The sequence below is a fragment of the Salvelinus alpinus genome, chromosome 4 (assembly GCF_045679555.1).
Source record: "Salvelinus alpinus chromosome 4, SLU_Salpinus.1, whole genome shotgun sequence".
NCBI lineage: Eukaryota > Metazoa > Chordata > Actinopteri > Salmoniformes > Salmonidae > Salvelinus > Salvelinus alpinus.
The window spans coordinates 13074296-13092933 of NC_092089.1; the positions used below are offsets into that span (position 1 = coordinate 13074296).

At 46.1% G+C, this 18638-nt stretch overlaps 1 protein-coding gene across 3 annotated transcripts in view; it reads left to right on the forward strand.

Moving 5' to 3' along the window:
- The window catches only part of LOC139572861 (RNA-binding motif, single-stranded-interacting protein 3-like), a 336861-nt gene that overhangs the window by 179817 nt on the left and 138406 nt on the right, over positions 1-18638 (forward strand). For all 3 annotated transcript variants that reach the window (XM_071395677.1, XM_071395676.1, XM_071395678.1), the window contains exon 7: positions 14474-14580. In XM_071395677.1, coding sequence (XP_071251778.1) covers positions 14474-14580 — 107 coding nt within the window. The remainder of the gene's footprint in view (positions 1-14473; positions 14581-18638) is intronic.

The following is an 18638-nucleotide window of genomic DNA, read 5'->3' on the forward strand; positions in this document are numbered from 1 at the left end:
TCCCTATAGAGGGACCCATTGGCCTCTACTCCACCCTGTTCCCTATAGAGGGACCCTCTACTCCACCCTGTTCCCTATAGAGGGACCCTCTACTCCACCCTGTTCCCTATAGAGGGACCCTCTACTCCACCCTGTTCACTATAGAGGGACCCTCTGCTCCACCCTGTTCCCTATAGAGGGACCCTCTACTCCACCCTGTTCACTATAGAGGGACCCTCTACTCCACCCTGTTCCCTATAGAGGGACCCTCTACTCCACCCTGTTCCCTATAGAGGGACCCTCTGCTCCACCCTGTTCATTATAGAGGGCTCTACTCCACCCTGTTCACTATAGAGGGACCCTCTACTCCACCCTGTTCACTATAGAGGGACCCTCTGCTCCACCCTGTTCACTATAGAGGGACCCTCTGCTCCACCCTGTTCACTATAGAGGGACCCTTTAATCCACCCTGTTCACTATAGAGGAACCCTCTACTCCAACCTGTTCCCTATAGAGGGACCCTCTACTCCACCCTGTTCACTATAGAGGGACCCTCTACTCCACCCTGTTCCCTATAGAGGGACCCTCTACTCCACCCTGTTCCCTATAGAGGGACCCCCTCTACTCCACCCTGTTCCCTATAGAGGGACCCTCTACTCCACCCTGTTCCCTATAGAGGGACCCCTCTACTCCACCCTGTTCCCTATAGAGGAACCCATTGGCCTCTACTCCACCCTGTTCCCTATAGAGGAACCCATTGGCCTCTACTCCACCCTGTTCACTATAGAGGGACCCTCTACTCCACCCTGTTCACTATAGAGGGACCCTCTACTCCACCCTGTTCACTATAGAGGGACCCTCTACTCCACCCTGTTCACTATAGAGGGACCCTCTACTCCACCCTGTTCACTATAGAGGGACCCTCTACTCCACCCTGTTCACTATAGAGGGACCCTCTACTCCACCCTGTTCACTATAGAGGGCTCTACTCCACCCTGTTCACTATAGAGGGACCCTCTACTCCACCCTGTTCCCTATAGAGGAACCCATTGGCCTCTACTCCACCGTGTTCCCTATAGAGGGACCCTCTACTCCACCCTGTTCACTATAGAGGCCTCTACTCCACCCTGTTCCCTATAGAGGGCTCTACTCCACCCTGTTCCCTATAGAGGGCTCTACTCCACCCTGTTCCCTATAGAGGAACCCATTGGCCTCTACTCCACCCTGTTCCCTATAGAGGAACCCATTGGCCTCTACTCCACCCTGTTCCCTATAGAGGGACCCATTGGCCTCTACTCCACCCTGTTCACTATAGAGGCCTCTACTCCACCCTGTTCCCTATAGAGGGACCCATTGGTTTCTGCTCCAAAGTATCACACTGTAAAGGGAATCTTGTTCCATCTCAGTCTTTCATATCTCTCCATTAGGATTCAATATCTTAATATGCCTTTCAAAGAGTCACACATCACACACAGCGGTATTCATCATAGAATCAGCACAAAAAGCTTCGCAGACGGGACAAGTTGTGGAGTTTGAACATTTTGCTAATAATAACGGTGTAAGATTAAATGACAGCTTGATACAGTGTGTAGTGGCATGTCTTCCGTTGAAAGCCTTTCGTAGAAACAGTTGATATCGTGATGATAGAGGCAGTATAGTGGGTACTGACTCCTCCTTATCCCTCACACACCCAGTCAGTTGATAGCATGATGATAGAGGCAGTATAGTGGGTACTGACTCCTCCTTATCCCTCACACACCCATTCAGGTGATATCATGATGATAGAGGCAGTATAGTGGGTAATGACTCCTCCTTATCCCTCACTCACCCAGTCAGTTGATATCATGATGATAGAGGCAGTATAGTGGGTACTGACTCCTCCTTATCCCTCACACACCCAGTCAGGTGATATCATGATGATAGAGGCAGTATAGTGGGTACTGCCTCCTCCTTATCCCTCACACACCCAGTCAGGTGATATCATGATGATAGAGGCAGTATAGTGGGTACTGCCTCCTCCTTATCCCTCACTCACCCAGTCAGGTGATATCATGATGATAGAGGCAGTATAGTGGGTATTGACTCCTCCTTATCATTCACTCACATAGACATGCAGTCATCACTTCTAATGTCAACATATGTATATACTGTACACTACACACTTAGAGAAAAAGGGTTCTGAAAGGGTTCTTCGGCTGTCCCCATAGGAGAACCCTTTTTGGGTCCAGATAGAACCTTTTTTGGGTTCCGTGTAGAACTCTTTGTTAAAAGGATCCTACATAGAAACGAAAAGGGTTTAACCTTGAACCGAAAAGGGTTCTTCAAAGGGTTCTCCTATGGGGACAGCTGAAAACCCCCTGTCCATATACACACTGAGTATACAACACATGAAGAACAGCTTCCTAACATTGAGTTGTACCCTTCCCTTTTGCCCTCAGAACAGCCTGAATTCTTTGGGGCATGGACTCTACAGCGTTCCACAGGGATGCTGGCCCATGTTGACTCCAATGCTTCCCACAGTTGTGTCAAGTTGTCTGGATGTCCTTTAGGTGGTGGACCGTTCTTGTTACACATAGGGAACTGTTGAGTGTGAAAAAACCCGGTAGCGTTGCAGTTCTTGACACAAACCGGTGCGCCTGGCACCTACTACCATACCCCGTTCAAAGGCACTTCAATATTTTGTCTTGCTCATTCACCCTCTGAATGGCACAGATACACAATCCATGTCTCAAATGTCTCAAGGCTTAAAAATCTTTCTTTAACCTCTGTCTCCTCCCCTTCATCTACACTGATTGAAGTGGATTTAACAAGTGACATCAATAAGGGATCATAACTTTCACCTGGATTCACCTGGTCAGTGTATGTTATTGAAAGAGCAGCAATACATAATGTTTTGTACACTCAGTTTAGTCGTAATTTTGTAATGTCAAAATATGTATGTGCAGTACATGCATAAACTAACAAGACACCCACTACTATAGGGACAACATGGTGATCACCCACTACTATAGGGACATGAAGATCACCCACTACTATAGAGACAACATGAAGATCACCCACTACTATAGGGACAACATGGTGATCACCCACTACTATAGAGACAACATGAAGATCACCCACTACTATAGAGACAACATGGAGATCACCCACTACTATAGGGACAACATGGTGATCACCCACTACTATAGGGACAACATGGTGATCACCCACTACTATAGGGACAACATGGTGATCACCCACTACTATAGGGACAACATGGTGATCACCCACTACTATAGAGACATGGTGATCACCCACTACTATAGGACAACATGGAGATCACCCACTACTATAGGGACAACATGAAGATCACCCACCACTATAGAGACAACATGAAGATCACCCACTACTATAGAGACATGGTGATCACCCACTACTATAGAGACAACATGGTGATCACCCACTACTATAGAGACAACATGGAGATCACCCACTACTATAGAGACAACATGGAGATCACCCACTACTATAGGGACAACATGGTGATCACCCACTACTATAGGGACAACATGGTGATCACCCACTACTATAGAGACATGGTGATCACCCACTACTATAGGACAACATGGAGATCACCCACTACTATAGGGACAACATGAAGATCACCCACTACTATAGAGACAACATGAAGATCACCCACTACTATAGAGACATGGTGATCACCCACTACTATAGAGACAACATGGAGATCACCCACTACTATAGAGACATGAAGATCACCCACTACTATAGAGACAACATGGAGATCACCCACTACTATAGAGACAACATGGAGATCACCCACTACTATAGAGACAACATGGAGATCACCCACTACTATAGAGACATGAAGATCACCCACTACTATAGAGACAACATGAATATCACCCACTACTATAGAGACAACATGGAGATCACCCACTACTATAGAGACAACATGGTGATCACCCACTACTATAGAGACAACATGGTGATCACCCACTACTATAGAGACAACATGGAGATCACCCACTACTATAGGGACAACATGGTGATCACCCACTACTATAGGGACAACATGGTGATCACCCACTACTATAGAGACTACATGGAGATCACCCACTACTATAGAGACAACATGGAGATCACCCACTACTATAGAGACAACATGGAGATCACCCACTACTATAGGGACAACATGGTGATCACCCACTACTATAGGGACAACATGGTGATCACCCACTACTATAGAGACAACATGGTGATCACCCACTACTATAGGGAAAACATGGTGATCACCCACTACTATAGAGACAACATGGTGATCACCCACTACTATAGGGACAACATGGTGATCACCCACTACTATAGAGACAACATGGAGATCACCCACTACTATAGAGACATGGTGATCACCCACTACTATAGAGACTACATGGAGATCACCCACTACTATAGAGACAACATGGAGATCACCCACTACTATAGAGACAACATGGAGATCACCCACTACTATAGGGACAACATGGTGATCACCCACTACTATAGAGACAACATGGTGATCACCCACTACTATAGAGACAACATGGAGATCACCCACTACTATAGAGACAACATGGAGATCACCCACTACTATAGGGACAACATGGTGATCACCCACTACTATAGAGACAACATGGTGATCACCCACTACTATAGAGACTACATGGAGATCACCCACTACTATAGAGACAACATGGAGATCACCCACTACTATAGAGACAACATGGAGATCACCCACTACTATAGGGACAACATGGTGATCACCCACTACTATAGAGACAACATGGAGATCACCCACTACTATAGAGACAACATGGAGATCACCCACTACTATAGGGACAACATGGAGATCACCCACTACTATAGAGACATGGTGATCACCCACTACTATAGAGACAACATGGAGATCACCCACTACTATAGAGACAACATGGAGATCACCCACTACTATAGAGACAACATGGAGATCACCCACTACTATAGAGACTACATGGAGATCACCCACTACTATAGAGACAACATGGTGATCACCCACTACTATAGAGACAACAGGGGTTCATAACCCTGAGGTGTCCTGGGGCTAAATCAGGGGGATAGTACTGGGCCAGTGGTCCTGGGGGTATAATCAGGGGGATAGTACTGGGCCAGTGGTCCTGGGGGTATAATCAGGGGGATAGTACTGGGCCAGGGGTTCATAACCCTGAGGTGTCCTGGGGCTATAATCAGGGGGATAGTACTGCGCCAGTGGTCCTGGGGGTATAATCAGGGGGATAGTACTGGGCCAGGGGTTCATAACCCTGAGGTGTCCTGGGGGTATAATCAGGGGGATAGTACTGGGCCAGTGGTCCTGGGGGTATAATCAGGGGGATAGTACTGGGCCAGGGGTTCATAACCCAGAGGTGTCCTGGGGGTATAATCAGGGGGATAGTACTGGGCCAGTGGTCCTGGGGGTATAATCAGGGGGATAGTACTGGGCCAGGGGTTCATAACCCTGAGGTGTCCTGGGGGTATAATCAGGGGGATAGTACTGGGCCAGGGGTTCCTAACCCTGAGGTGTCCTGGGGGTATAATCAGAGGGATAGTACTGGGCCAGGGGTTCATAACCCAGAGGTGTCCTGGGGGTATAATCAGGGGGATAGTACTGGGCCAGGGGTTCCTAACCCTGAGGTGTCCTGGGGGTATAATCAGGGGGATAGTACTGGGCCAGGGGTTCATAACCCTGAGGTGTCCTGGGGGTATAATCAGAGGGATAGTACTGGGCCAGGGGTTCATAACCCTGAGGTGTCCTGGGGGTATAATCAGGGGGATAGTACTGGGCCAGGGGTTCATAACCCTGAGGTGTCCTGGGGGTATAATCAGGGGGATAGTACTGGGCCAGTGGTCCTGGGGGTATAATCAGGGGGATAGTACTGGGCCAGGGGTTCATAACCCTGAGGTGTCCTGGGGGTATAATCAGGGGGATAGTACTGGGCCAGGGGTTCATAACCCTGAGGTGTCCTGGGGGTATAATCAGGGGGATAGTACTGGGCCAGGGGTTCATAACCCTGAGGTGTCCTGTGGGTATAATCAGAGGGATAGTACTGGGCCAGGGGTTCATAACCCAGAGGTGTCCTGGGGCTATAATCAGGGGGATAGTACTGGGCCAGTGGTCCTGGGGCTATAATCAGGGGGATAGTACTGGGCCAGGGGTTCATAACCCTGAGGTGTCCTGTGGGTATAATCAGAGGGATAGTACTGGGCCAGGGGTTCATAACCCTGAGGTGTCCTGGGGCTATAATCAGGGGGATAGTACTGGGCCAGGGGTTCCTAACCCTGAGGTGTCCTGGGGCTATAATCAGGGGGATAGTACTGGGCCAGGGGTTCCTAACCCTGAGGTGTCCTGGGGCTATAATCAGGGGGATAGTACTGGGCCAGGGGTTCCTAACCCTGAGGTGTCCTGGGGCTATAATCAGGGGGATAGTACTGGGCCAGGGGTCCTGGGGCTATAATCAGGGGGATAGTACTGGGCCAGGGGTTCATAACCCAGAGGTGTCCTGGGGGTATAATCAGGGTGATAGTACTGGGCCAGGGGTCCTGGGGCTATAATCAGGGGATAGTACTGGGCCAGGGGTTCATAACCCTGAGGTGTCCTGTGGGTATAATCAGGGTGATAGTACTGGGCCAGGGGTCCTGGGGCTATAATCAGGGGATAGTACTGGGCCAGGGGTTCATAACCCTGAGGTGTCCTGTGGGTATAATCAGGGGGATAGTACTGGGCCAGGGGTTCATAACCCTGAGGTGTCCTGGGGCTATAATCAGGGGGATAGTACTGGGCCAGGGGTCCTGGGGCTATAATCAGGGGGATAGTACTGGGCACCCTGCTCCATCCAGACCCCACTAGACCCCATCAGTGCCAACCAGCAACAACAACCAATCAGACTAACACAAATCCACAGAGAAGTGATGCGTCAATGTACATTTTAAACCAACAGGAAGTGGCTAGTCTCAGCTGATTATGCTTCTGTTTCTATTCCCAGTGCTGCTTCCTTCCTGTTTCCTCCCGCTGGTCTCCATGGAGATCCCATGTCAAACAGTTGGCTGTATTTACCTTTAACAAACCAATGTCAGCGTGGAGAGCAAACTACTCGTCCACGGTTAATCCTGGACAGATTTCATTTTCTGATAAACAGAAAATAAACACCATGAATGTGTCCCAAATGACACCCTGTTCTCTAACATTACACTCACAAAAGTTCCAAAAGAATACAGACATTTTAAACGTCATATTATGTCTATATACAGTGTTGTAACGATGACCAAATGGTTAAAGTACAAAAAGGGAAAATAAATAAACATAAATATGGGTTGTATTTACAATGGTGTTTGTTCTTCACTGGTTGCCCTTTTCTTGTGGCAACAGGTCACAAATCTTGCTGCTGTGATGGCACACTGTGGAATTTCACCCAGTAGATATGGGAGTTTATCAAAATTGGGTTTGTTTTGAAATTCTTTGTTGATCTCTGTAATCTGAGGAAAATATGTGTCTCTAATATGGTCATACATTTGGCAGGAGGTTAGGAAGTGCAGCTCAGTTTCCACCTCATTTTGTGGGCAGTGTGCACATAGCCTGTCTTCTCTTGAGAGTCAGGTCTGCCAACGGCGGCCTTTCTCAATAGCAAGGCTATGCTCACTGAGTCTGTACATAGTCAAAGCTTTCCTTTATTTTGGGTCAGTCACAGTGGTCAGGTATTCTGCCACTGTGTACTCTCTGTTTAGGGACAAATATCATTCTAGTTTCAGTTTTTTAGTTAATTCTTTCCAATGTGTCAAGTAATTATCTTTTTGTTTTCTCATGATTTGGTTGGGTCTAATTGTGTTGCTGTCCTTGGGCTCTGTGGGGTCTGTTTGTGTTTGTGAACAGAACCCCAGGATCTCTCTGTAGGTGATGGCTTTGTTATGGAAGGTTTGGGAATTGATTCCTTTTCGGTGGTTGTAGAATTGAATGTTATTCTGCTCTGCATGCAGAGTCTCAATTTGGTGTTTGTCCCATTTTGTGAATTCTTGGTTAGTGAGCGGACCCCAGACCTCACAACCATTTACATTTTACATTTAAGTCATTTAGCAGACGCTCTTATCCAGAGCGACTTACAAATTGGAAAGTTCATACATATTCATCCTGGTCCCCCCGTGGGGAATGAACCCACAACCCTGGCGTTGCAAGCGCCATGCTCTACCAACTGAGCCACACGGGACCACCATAAAAGGCAATAGGTGTTATAACTGATTCAAGTATTTTTTGCCGGATCCTAGTTGGTATGTCGAATTATATGTTCCTTTTGATGGTATAGAAGGCCCTTCTTGCCTTGTCTGTCAGATCGTTCACAGCTTTGTTAAAGTTACCTGTGGCGCTGATGTTTAGGCCAAGGTATGTATCGTTTTTTGTGTGCTCTAGGACAACGGTGTCTAGATGGAATTTGTATTTGTGGTCCTGGCAATTGGACCTTTCTTGGAACACCATTATTTTGGTCTTACTGAGATTTACTGTCAGGGCCCAGTTCTGGCAGAATCCGTGTAGAAGATCTAGGTGCTGCTGTAGGCCCTCCTTGGTTGGTGACAGAAACACCAGATCATCAGCAAACAGTAGACATTTGACTTCAGATTCTAGTAGGGTGAGGCCGGGTGCTGCAGACTGTTCTAGTGCCCGCGCCAATTCGTTGATATATATGTTGAAGAGGGTGGGGCTTAAGCTACATCCCTGTCTCACCTCACGGCCCTGTAGGAAGAAATGTGTGTGTTTTTTGCTAATTTTATCCTCACATTTGTTGTGTGTGAACATGGATTTTATAATGTCGTATGTTTTTCCCCCAACACCACTTTCAATCAATTTGTATAGCAGACCCTCATGCCAATTTAAGTCGAAAGCTTTTTTGAAATCAACAAAGCATGAGAAGACTTTGTTCTCTTCCCCCCCCAACACCTGTTTTCTCTGAATCCTCAGTAGTCTACTCTCCCCTCAGTACCCCCCCTCCCCCCCCTCCCCCAACATCTCCTTTCCCACCTCTTCTTATGTAATATGTTTTGTTCCTTTCTGAAGTAAGTGGGAGACAAGGGACCTGCTTTTTTCTCTCTGTTGTTTGTGAACAACATGAATGTATAGCCTTACACCACCAGGTAACATGAATGTATAGCCTTACACCACTAGGTAACATGAATGTATAGCCCCACACCACCAGGGAACATGAATGTATAGCCTTACACCACCAGGTAACATGAATGTATAGCCTTACACCACTAGGTAACATGAATGTATAGCCCCACACCACCAGGGAACATGAATGTATAGCCTTACACCACCAGGTAACATGAATGTATAGCCTTACACCACCAGGGAACATGAATGTATAGCCTTACACCACCAGGTAACATGAATGTATAGACCCACACCACCAAGGAACATGAATGTATAGCCTTACACCACCAAGGAACATTAATGTACAGCCCCACACCACCAGGTAACATGAATGTATAGCCTTACACCACCAGGGAACATGAATGTATAGCCCCACACCACCAAGGAACATGAATGTATAGCCTTACACCACCAGGTAACATGAATGTATAGCCTTACACCACCAGGGAACATGAATGTATAGCCCCACACCACCAGGTAACTTAAATGTATAGCCTTACACCACCAAGGAACATGAATTTATGGCCCCACACCACCAAGGAACATGAATGTATAGCCTTACAACACCAGGTAACATGAATGTATAGCCCCAAACCACCAGGGAACATGAATGTATACCCCTACACCACCAGGTAACATGAATGTATAGCCCCACACCACCAAGGAACATGAATGTATAGCCTTACACCACCAAGGAACATGAATGTATAGCCCCACACCACCAGGTAACATGCATGCATAGCTCCACACCACCAGGTAACATGAATGTATACCCCTACACCACCAGGTAACATGAATGTATAGCTCCACACCACCAGGTAACATGAATGTATAGCCCCACACCACCAGGTAACATGAATGTGTAGCCTTACACCACCAGGTAACACGAATGTATAGCCCCACACCACCAGGTAACATGAATGTATAGCCTTACACCACCAGGTAACATGAATGTATAGCCCCAAACCACCAGGTAACATGAATGTATAGCCCTACACCACCAGGTAACATGAATGTATAGCCCCACACCACCAGGTAACATGAATGTATAGCCCCACACCACCAGGTAACATGAATGTATAGCCCCACACCACTAGCCCCACACCATCAGGTAACATGAATGTATAGCCTTACACCACCAGGTAACATTAATGTATAGCCCCACACCACCAGGTAACATGAATGTATAGCCTTACACCACCAGGTAACATGAATGTATAGCCCCACACCACCAGGTAACATGAATGTATAGCCCCACACCACCAGGTAACATGAATGTATAGCCCCACACCACCAGGTAACATGAATGTATAGCCCCACACCACCAGGGAACATGAATGTATAGCCTTACACCACCAGGTAACATGAATGTATAGCCCCACACCACCAGGTAACATGAATGTATAGCCCCACACCACCAGGTAACATGAATGTATAGCCTTACACCACCAGGTAACATGAATGTATAGCCCCACACCACCAGGTAACATGAATGTATAGCCCCACACCACCAGGTAACATGAATGTATAGCCTTACACCACCAGGGAACATGAATGTATAGCCCTACACCACCAGGTAACATGAATGTATAGCCCTACACCACCAGGGAACATGAATGTATAGCCTTACACCACCAGGTAACATGAATGTATAGCCTTACACCACCAGGGAACATGAATGTATAGCCTTACACCACCAGGGAACATGAATGTATAGCCCTACACCACCAGGTAACATGAATGTATAGCCCCACACCACCAGGTAACATGAATGTATAGCCTTACACCACCAGGTAACATGAATGTATAGCCCCACACCACCAGGTAACATGAATGTATAGCCCCACACCACCAGGTAACATGAATGTATAGCCTTACACCACCAGGGAACATGAATGTATAGCCCTACACCACCAGGTAACATGATAGTATAGCCCTACACCACCAGGGAACATGAATGTATAGCCTTACACCACCAGGTAACATGAATGTATAGCCTTACACCACCAGGTAACATGAATGTATAGCCCTACACCACCAGGGAACATGAATGTATAGCCCTACACCACCAGGTAACATGAATGTATAGCCCTACACCACCAGGGAACATGAATTGTTGTATTGTTGTTGCCCAGGCTACATCCCAAATGGGACCCTATCCCCTGTACAGTGCTGCCCTACAGCTATGTGGGGATCCGTGCAGCTACATCATTACGGATGCAGAGCAACACTGTTTTCCTCTGACTAGTTAACACAGCTGGAGGGATGAACATAAAGTCCTGTGTGTGTGTGTGTGTGTGTGTGTGTGTGTGTGTGTGTGTGTGTGTGTGTGTGTGTGTGTGTGTGTGTGTGTGTGTGTGTGTGTGTGTGTGTGTGTGTGTATGTATGTGTGTGCGTGCGTGCGTGTGTGTGTGTATGTATGTGCGTGTGTGTGTGTGTGTAGGGGTGAATATAAAGTCATGTATCCTGCAGGTTGTATTAGTCATTCAGACAGTCTGGTTCAAGGTTGATCTCTGAATCGCCTCGTTCTCCCCTCTCTGTCTTCTCAGATGTCCGTTACACGTCAGTGTCCGTTACACGTCAGTGTCCGTTACACGTCAGTGTCCGTTACACGTCAGTGTGTCTTGTGGTGTTAGTTGCGTAAACCCGTCTACAGTATCTCTCTGTCTCATCATGTGAGGTCCCATCGTCACCATACAGGCAGTGTCCAATGTCCAGTACATATAGTACATATCTAGTACATATAGTTCATATTTAGTACATATCTAGTTCATATCTAGTACAAAGCTCGTACATATCTAGTAAATATAGTACATATCTCGTACATATAGTACATGTCCAGTACATATAGTACATGTCTAGTAAATACAGTACATGTCCAGTACATATACTACACATCTAGTACATATAGTACACATCTAGTACATATAGTACATATCTAGTACATATAGTACATGTCTAGTACATATAGTACATGTCTAGTAAATACAGTACATGTCCAGTACATATAGTACACATCTAGTACATATTGTACATATATAGTATATATATATAGTACATATAGTACATGTCTAGTACATATAGTACATGTCCAGTACATATAGTACATGTCTAGTACATATAGTACATGTTCAATACATATAATACAGTACATGTCTAGTACATATAGTACCTATCTAGTACATATAGTACACAGTACATATATAGTACATATAGTTAATGTCTAGTACATGTCCAGTACATATGGTATATGTGTTGAAGAAAATACACACATTCTGTACAGTGCATTTGGAAAGTATTCAGACCCCTTCACTTTTTCCACATTTTGCTACGTTACAGCCTTATTCTAAAATTTATTAAATAGTTTTTTCCCCCTCATAAATCTACACAAAATACCCCTTAATGACAAAGCAAAACCTTTTTTTCAGAAATTTTTGCTAATTGAAAAATGAAAAACTGAAATATTACATTTACATAAGTATTCAGACCCTTTACTCAGTACTTTGTTGAAGCACCTTTGGCAGTGATTACAGCCTCAAGTCTTCTTGGGTATGACGCTACAAGCTTGGCACACCTGTATTTGGGGAGTTTCTCCCATTCTTCTCTGCAGATCCTCTCAAGCTCTGTCAGGTTGGATGGGGAGCGTCGCTGCACAGCTATTTTCAGGTCTCTCCAGAGATGTTCGGTCGGGTTCAAGTCCGGGCTCTGGCTGGTCCACTCAAGGACTTTCAGAGACTTGTCCCGAAGCCACTCCTGCATTGTCTTGTCTGTGTGCTTAGGGTCGTGGTCCTGTTGGAAGGTGGACCTTCACCCCAGTCTGAGGTCCTGAGCGCTCTGGAGCAGGTTTTCATCAAGGATCTCTCTGTACTTTGCTCCGTTTGTCTTTGCCTTGATCCTAACTAGTCTCCCAATCCCTGCTGTTGAAAAACATCCCCACAGAATGATGCTGCCACCACCATGCTTCACTGTAGGAATGGTGCCAGGTTTCCCCCAGACGTGACACTTGGCATTTAGACCAAATCGACAGATTTTTACCTTGTCAGCTCGGGGATTCAATCTTGCAACCTTTTGGTTACAAGTCCAATGCTCTAACCACTAGACTACCTGCCGAATAAGGCTGTAACGTAACAAAATGTGTTAAAAGGGAAGGGGTCTGAATACTTTCCAAACACACTGTATATTAAGGTTCAGGAGTCATCTCTGCTTCCTAAAGGTCAGAGGGCATAAGGGACATAAATTCCACGTGGAAATCTCAGTCAAATGAGCTATTGTGAGAAAGGTCACACAGTCTTTTTTCCCATCCACGTTTTCTCTTTCAGTCTGGATCCCGAAAGTTTGTTTGTCCTTTTATAGAAAATGAAAAGGTCAAAGTGTAGAGTTGTATTAGCTGTTGGAGCCTGGAGGTCAGACTGAGTTAATTATGTTAAGGTGTGTTAGTTTAAACACTCTCAGGCTCTGTGCTTTGGTTAGGTTTGGTTAGGTTGATTTAAAGTCAGGGTTGGGTTGTTACGATGTCAGGTTTGGGTTGTTACGATGTCAGGTTTGGGTTGTTACGATGTCAGGTTTGGGTTGTTACGATGTCAGGGTTGGGTTGTTACGATGTCAGGTTTGGACCATTTACCTGACATGAACGAGAAGAGTGGCTTCAGATGGTTATGTGGATGGCGAACCCATGGCCAGGGTTCTACAGGGTTCCCCACAAGGTTCTGCTACAACTTCAGTTGGCTGAAGGATGTTTTAGAGGGAGCCGGGGAACCAACTCTTTCTTTCTTCTCAGATTGTACACTGGTAGACTGACTCTTAACTATTTCTCTCTCTCTCGCTCTCTCTCTCTCTCTCTCTCTCTCTCTCTCTCTCTCTCTCTCTCTCTCTCTCCCTCTCTCTCTCTCTCTGCCTCTCTCTCTCTCTCTGCCTCTCTCTCTCTCTCTGCCTCTCTCTCTCTCTCTATTTCGCTCTCTCTTTCTGCCTCTCTCTCTCTGTCTCATCTCTCTCTCTCTGTCTCATCTCTCTCTCTCTGTCTCATCTCTCTCTCTCTGTCTGTCTCTCTCTCTTTCTGTCTCTCTCTCTTTCTGTCTCTCTCTCTTTCTGTCTCTCTCTCTTTCTGTCTCTCTCTCTCTCTCTCTCTCTCTCTCTCTCTCTCTCTCCCTCTCTCCCTCTCTCCCTCTCTCCCTCTCCCTCTCCCTCTCCCTCTCTCTCTCTCTCTCTCTCTCTCTCTCTCTCTCTCTCTCTCTCTCTCTCTCTCTCTCTCTCTCTCTCTGTCTCTCTCTCTCCCTCTCTCTCTCACAGCTCCTGTAGAACCTCTACTCTGTAAGTTTGCAGATGGAGGACAGAAGAAGAGGCTGAACCAGAACAAGTATCCCCAGAATGGACAACCATGGACCAGAGATGGAGAGGTGAGACGCAACCTTATCATAACCATACCATAACCTTATCACAACCTTATCACAACCTTATTATAACCTTAACATAACCATAACCAGATCATAACCTTATCATAACCATACCATGACCTTACCATAAGACTCTTTCAACACAACCTGACCTAGACTGAGGTGAGATACAAATGTCTTATCATAACCCTACCATAACACTCGTTCAACATTTCCCAGCATCCTCTTTGCTCCGATTCAAATGAGGTGCAACTCACTGCAACAATGTGAAAGATGAAACAGCAGCATCCACAACAATAACAGGATACAAAGCTGCAGCAGCATCCACAACAACAACAGGATGTAAAGCTGCAGCAGCATCCACAACAATAACAGGAAGTAAAGCTGCAGCAGCATCCACAACAATAACAGGAAGTAAAGCTGCAGCAGCATCCACAACAATAACAGGAAGTAAAGCTGCAGCAGCATCCACAACAATAACAGGAAGTAAAGCTGCAGCAGCATCCACAACAATAACAGGAAGTAAAGCTGCAGCAGCATCCACAACAATAACAGGAAGTAAAGCTGCAGCAGCATCCACAACAACAACAGGAAGTAAAGCTGCAGCAGCATCCACAACAACAACAGGATACAAAGCTGCAGCAGCATCCACAACAACAACAGGATGTAAAGCTGCAGCAGCATCCACAACAATAACAGGAAGTAAAGCTGCAGCAGCATCCACAACAACAACAGGATACAAAGCTGCAGCAGCATCCACAACAACAACAGGAAGCAAAGCTGCAGCAGCATCCACAACAATAACAGGATGAAAAGCTGCAGCAGCATCCACAACAATAACAGGATACAGAGCTGCAGCAGCATCCACAACAATAACAGGATACAAAGCTGCAGCAGCATCCACAACAATAACAGGATACAAAGCTGCAGCAGCATCCACAACAATAACAGGATACAAAGCTGCAGCAGCATCCACAACAACAACAGGATACAAAGCTGCAGCAGCATCCACAACAACAACAGGATGTAAAGCTGCAGCAGCATCCACAACAACAACAGGATGAAAAGCTGCAGCAGCATCCACAACAACAACAGGATACAAAGCTGCAGCAGCATCCACAACAACAACAGGATACAAAGCTGCAGCAGCATCCACAACAATAACAGGATACAAAGCTGCAGCAGCATCCACAACAATAACAGGATACAAAGCTGCAGCAGCATCCACAACAATAACAGGATACAAAGCTGCAGCAGCATCCACAACAATAACAGGATGTAAAGCTGCAGCAGCATCCACAACAACAACAGGATACAAAGCTGCAGCAGCATCCACAACAATAACAGGATACAAAGCTGCAGCAGCATCCACAACAATAACAGGATACAAAGCTGCAGCAGCATCCACAACAATAACAGGATACAAAGCTACAGCAGCATCCACAACAATAACAGGATACAAAGCTGCAGCAGCATCCACAACAATAACAGGATACAAAGCTGCAGCAGCATCCACAACAACAACAGGATGTAAAGCTGCAGCAGCATCCACAACAATAACAGGATGTAAAGCTGCATCAGCATCCACAACAACAACAGGATACAAAGCTGCAGCAGCATCCACAACAATAACAGGATACAAAGCTGCAGCAGCATCCACAACAACAACAGGATGTAAAGCTGCAGCAGCATCCACAACAACAACAGGATGTAAAGCTGCAGCAGCATCCACAACAACAACAGGATGTAAAGCTGCAGCAGCATCCACAACAACAACAGGATGTAAAGCTGCAGCAGCATCCACAACAATAACAGGATGTAAAGCTGCATCAGCATCCACAACAATAACAGGATGTAAAGCTGCATCAGCATCCACAACAACAACAGGTTACAAAGCTGCAGCAGCATCCACAACAATAACAGGATGTAAAGCTGCAGCAGCATCCACAACAATAACAGGATGTAAAGCTGCAGCAGCATCCACAACAACAACAGGATGTAAAGCTGCAGCAGCATCCACAACAACAACAGGATGTAAAGCTGCAGCAGCATCCACAACAACAACAGGATACAAAGCTGCAGCAGCATCCACAACAATAACAGGATACAAAGCTGCAGCAGCATCCACAACAATAACAGGATACAAAGCTGCAGCAGCATCCACAACAATAACAGGATACAAAGCTACAGCAGCATCCACAACAATAACAGGATACAAAGCTGCAGCAGCATCCACAACAACAACAGGATGTAAAGCTGCAGCAGCATCCACAACAATAACAGGATGTAAAGCTGCAGCAGCATCCACAACAATAACAGGATACAAAGCTGCAGCAGCATCCACAACAATAACAGGATGTAAAGCTGCAGCAGCATCCACAACAACAACAGGATACAAAGCTGCAGCAGCATCCACAACAATAACAGGATACAAAGCTGCAGCAGCATCCACAACAATAACAGGATACAAAGCTGCAGCAGCATCCACAACAATAACAGGATACAAAGCTACAGCAGCATCCACAACAATAACAGGATACAAAGCTGCAGCAGCATCCACAACAATAACAGGATACAAAGCTGCAGCAGCATCCACAACAACAACAGGATGTAAAGCTGCAGCAGCATCCACAACAATAACAGGATGTAAAGCTGCAGCAGCATCCACAACAACAACAGGATACAAAGCTGCAGCAGCATCCACAACAATAACAGGATACAAAGCTGCAGCAGCATCCACAACAACAACAGGATGTAAAGCTGCAGCAGCATCCACAACAACATCAGGATGTAAAGCTGCAGCAGCATCCACAACAATAACAGGATGTAAAGCTGCAGCAGCATCCACAACAACAACAGGATGTAAAGCTGCTGCAGCATCCACAACAACAACAGGATGTAAAGCTGCAGCAGCATCCACAACAACAACAGGATGTAAAGCTGCAGCAGCATCCACAACAATAACAGGATACAAAGCTGCAGCAGCATCCACAACAACAACAGGATGTAGAGCTGCAGCAGCATCCACAACAACAACAGGAAGCAAAGCTGCAGCAGCATCCACAACAACAACAGGATGTAAAGCTGCAGCAGCATCCACAACAACAACAGGATACAAAGCTGCAGCAGCATCCACAACAACAACAGGATGTAAAGCTGCAGCAGCATCCACAACAATAACAGGATGTAAAGCTGCAGCAGCATCCACAACAACAACAGGATGTAAAGCTGCAGCAGCATCCACAACAACAACAGGATGTAAAGCTGCAGCAGCATCCACAACAACAACAGGATGTAAAGCTGCAGCAGCATCCACAACAATAACAGGATACAAAGCTGCAGCAGCATCCACAACAACAACAGGATGTAAAGCTGCAGCAGCATCCACAACAACAACAGGATACAAAGCTGCAGCAGCATCCACAACAACAACAGGATGCAAAGCTGCAGCAGCATCCACAACAACAACAGGATGTAAAGCTGCAGCAGCATCCACAACAACAACAGGATGTAAAGCTGCAGCAGCATCCACAACAATAACAGGATACAAAGCTGCAGCAGCATCCACAACAATAACAGGATACAAAGCTGCAGCAGCATCCACAACAATAACAGGATACAAAGCTGCAGCAGCATCCACAACAATAACAGGATGTAAAGCTGCAGCAGCATCCACAACAACAACAGGATACAAAGCTGCAGCAGCATCCACAACAGTAACAGGATACAAAGCTGCAGCAGCATCCACAACAATAACAGGATACAAAGCTGCAGCAGCATCCACAACAATAACAGGATACAAAGCTACAGCAGCATCCACAACAATAACAGGATACAAAGCTGCAGCAGCATCCACAACAATAACAGGATACAAAGCTGCAGCAGCATCCACAACAACAACAGGATGTAAAGCTGCAGCAGCATCCACAACAATAACAGGATGTAAAGCTGCAGCAGCATCCACAACAACAACAGGATACAAAGCTGCAGCAGCATCCACAACAATAACAGGATACAAAGCTGCAGCAGCATCCACAACAACAACAGGATGTAAAGCTGCA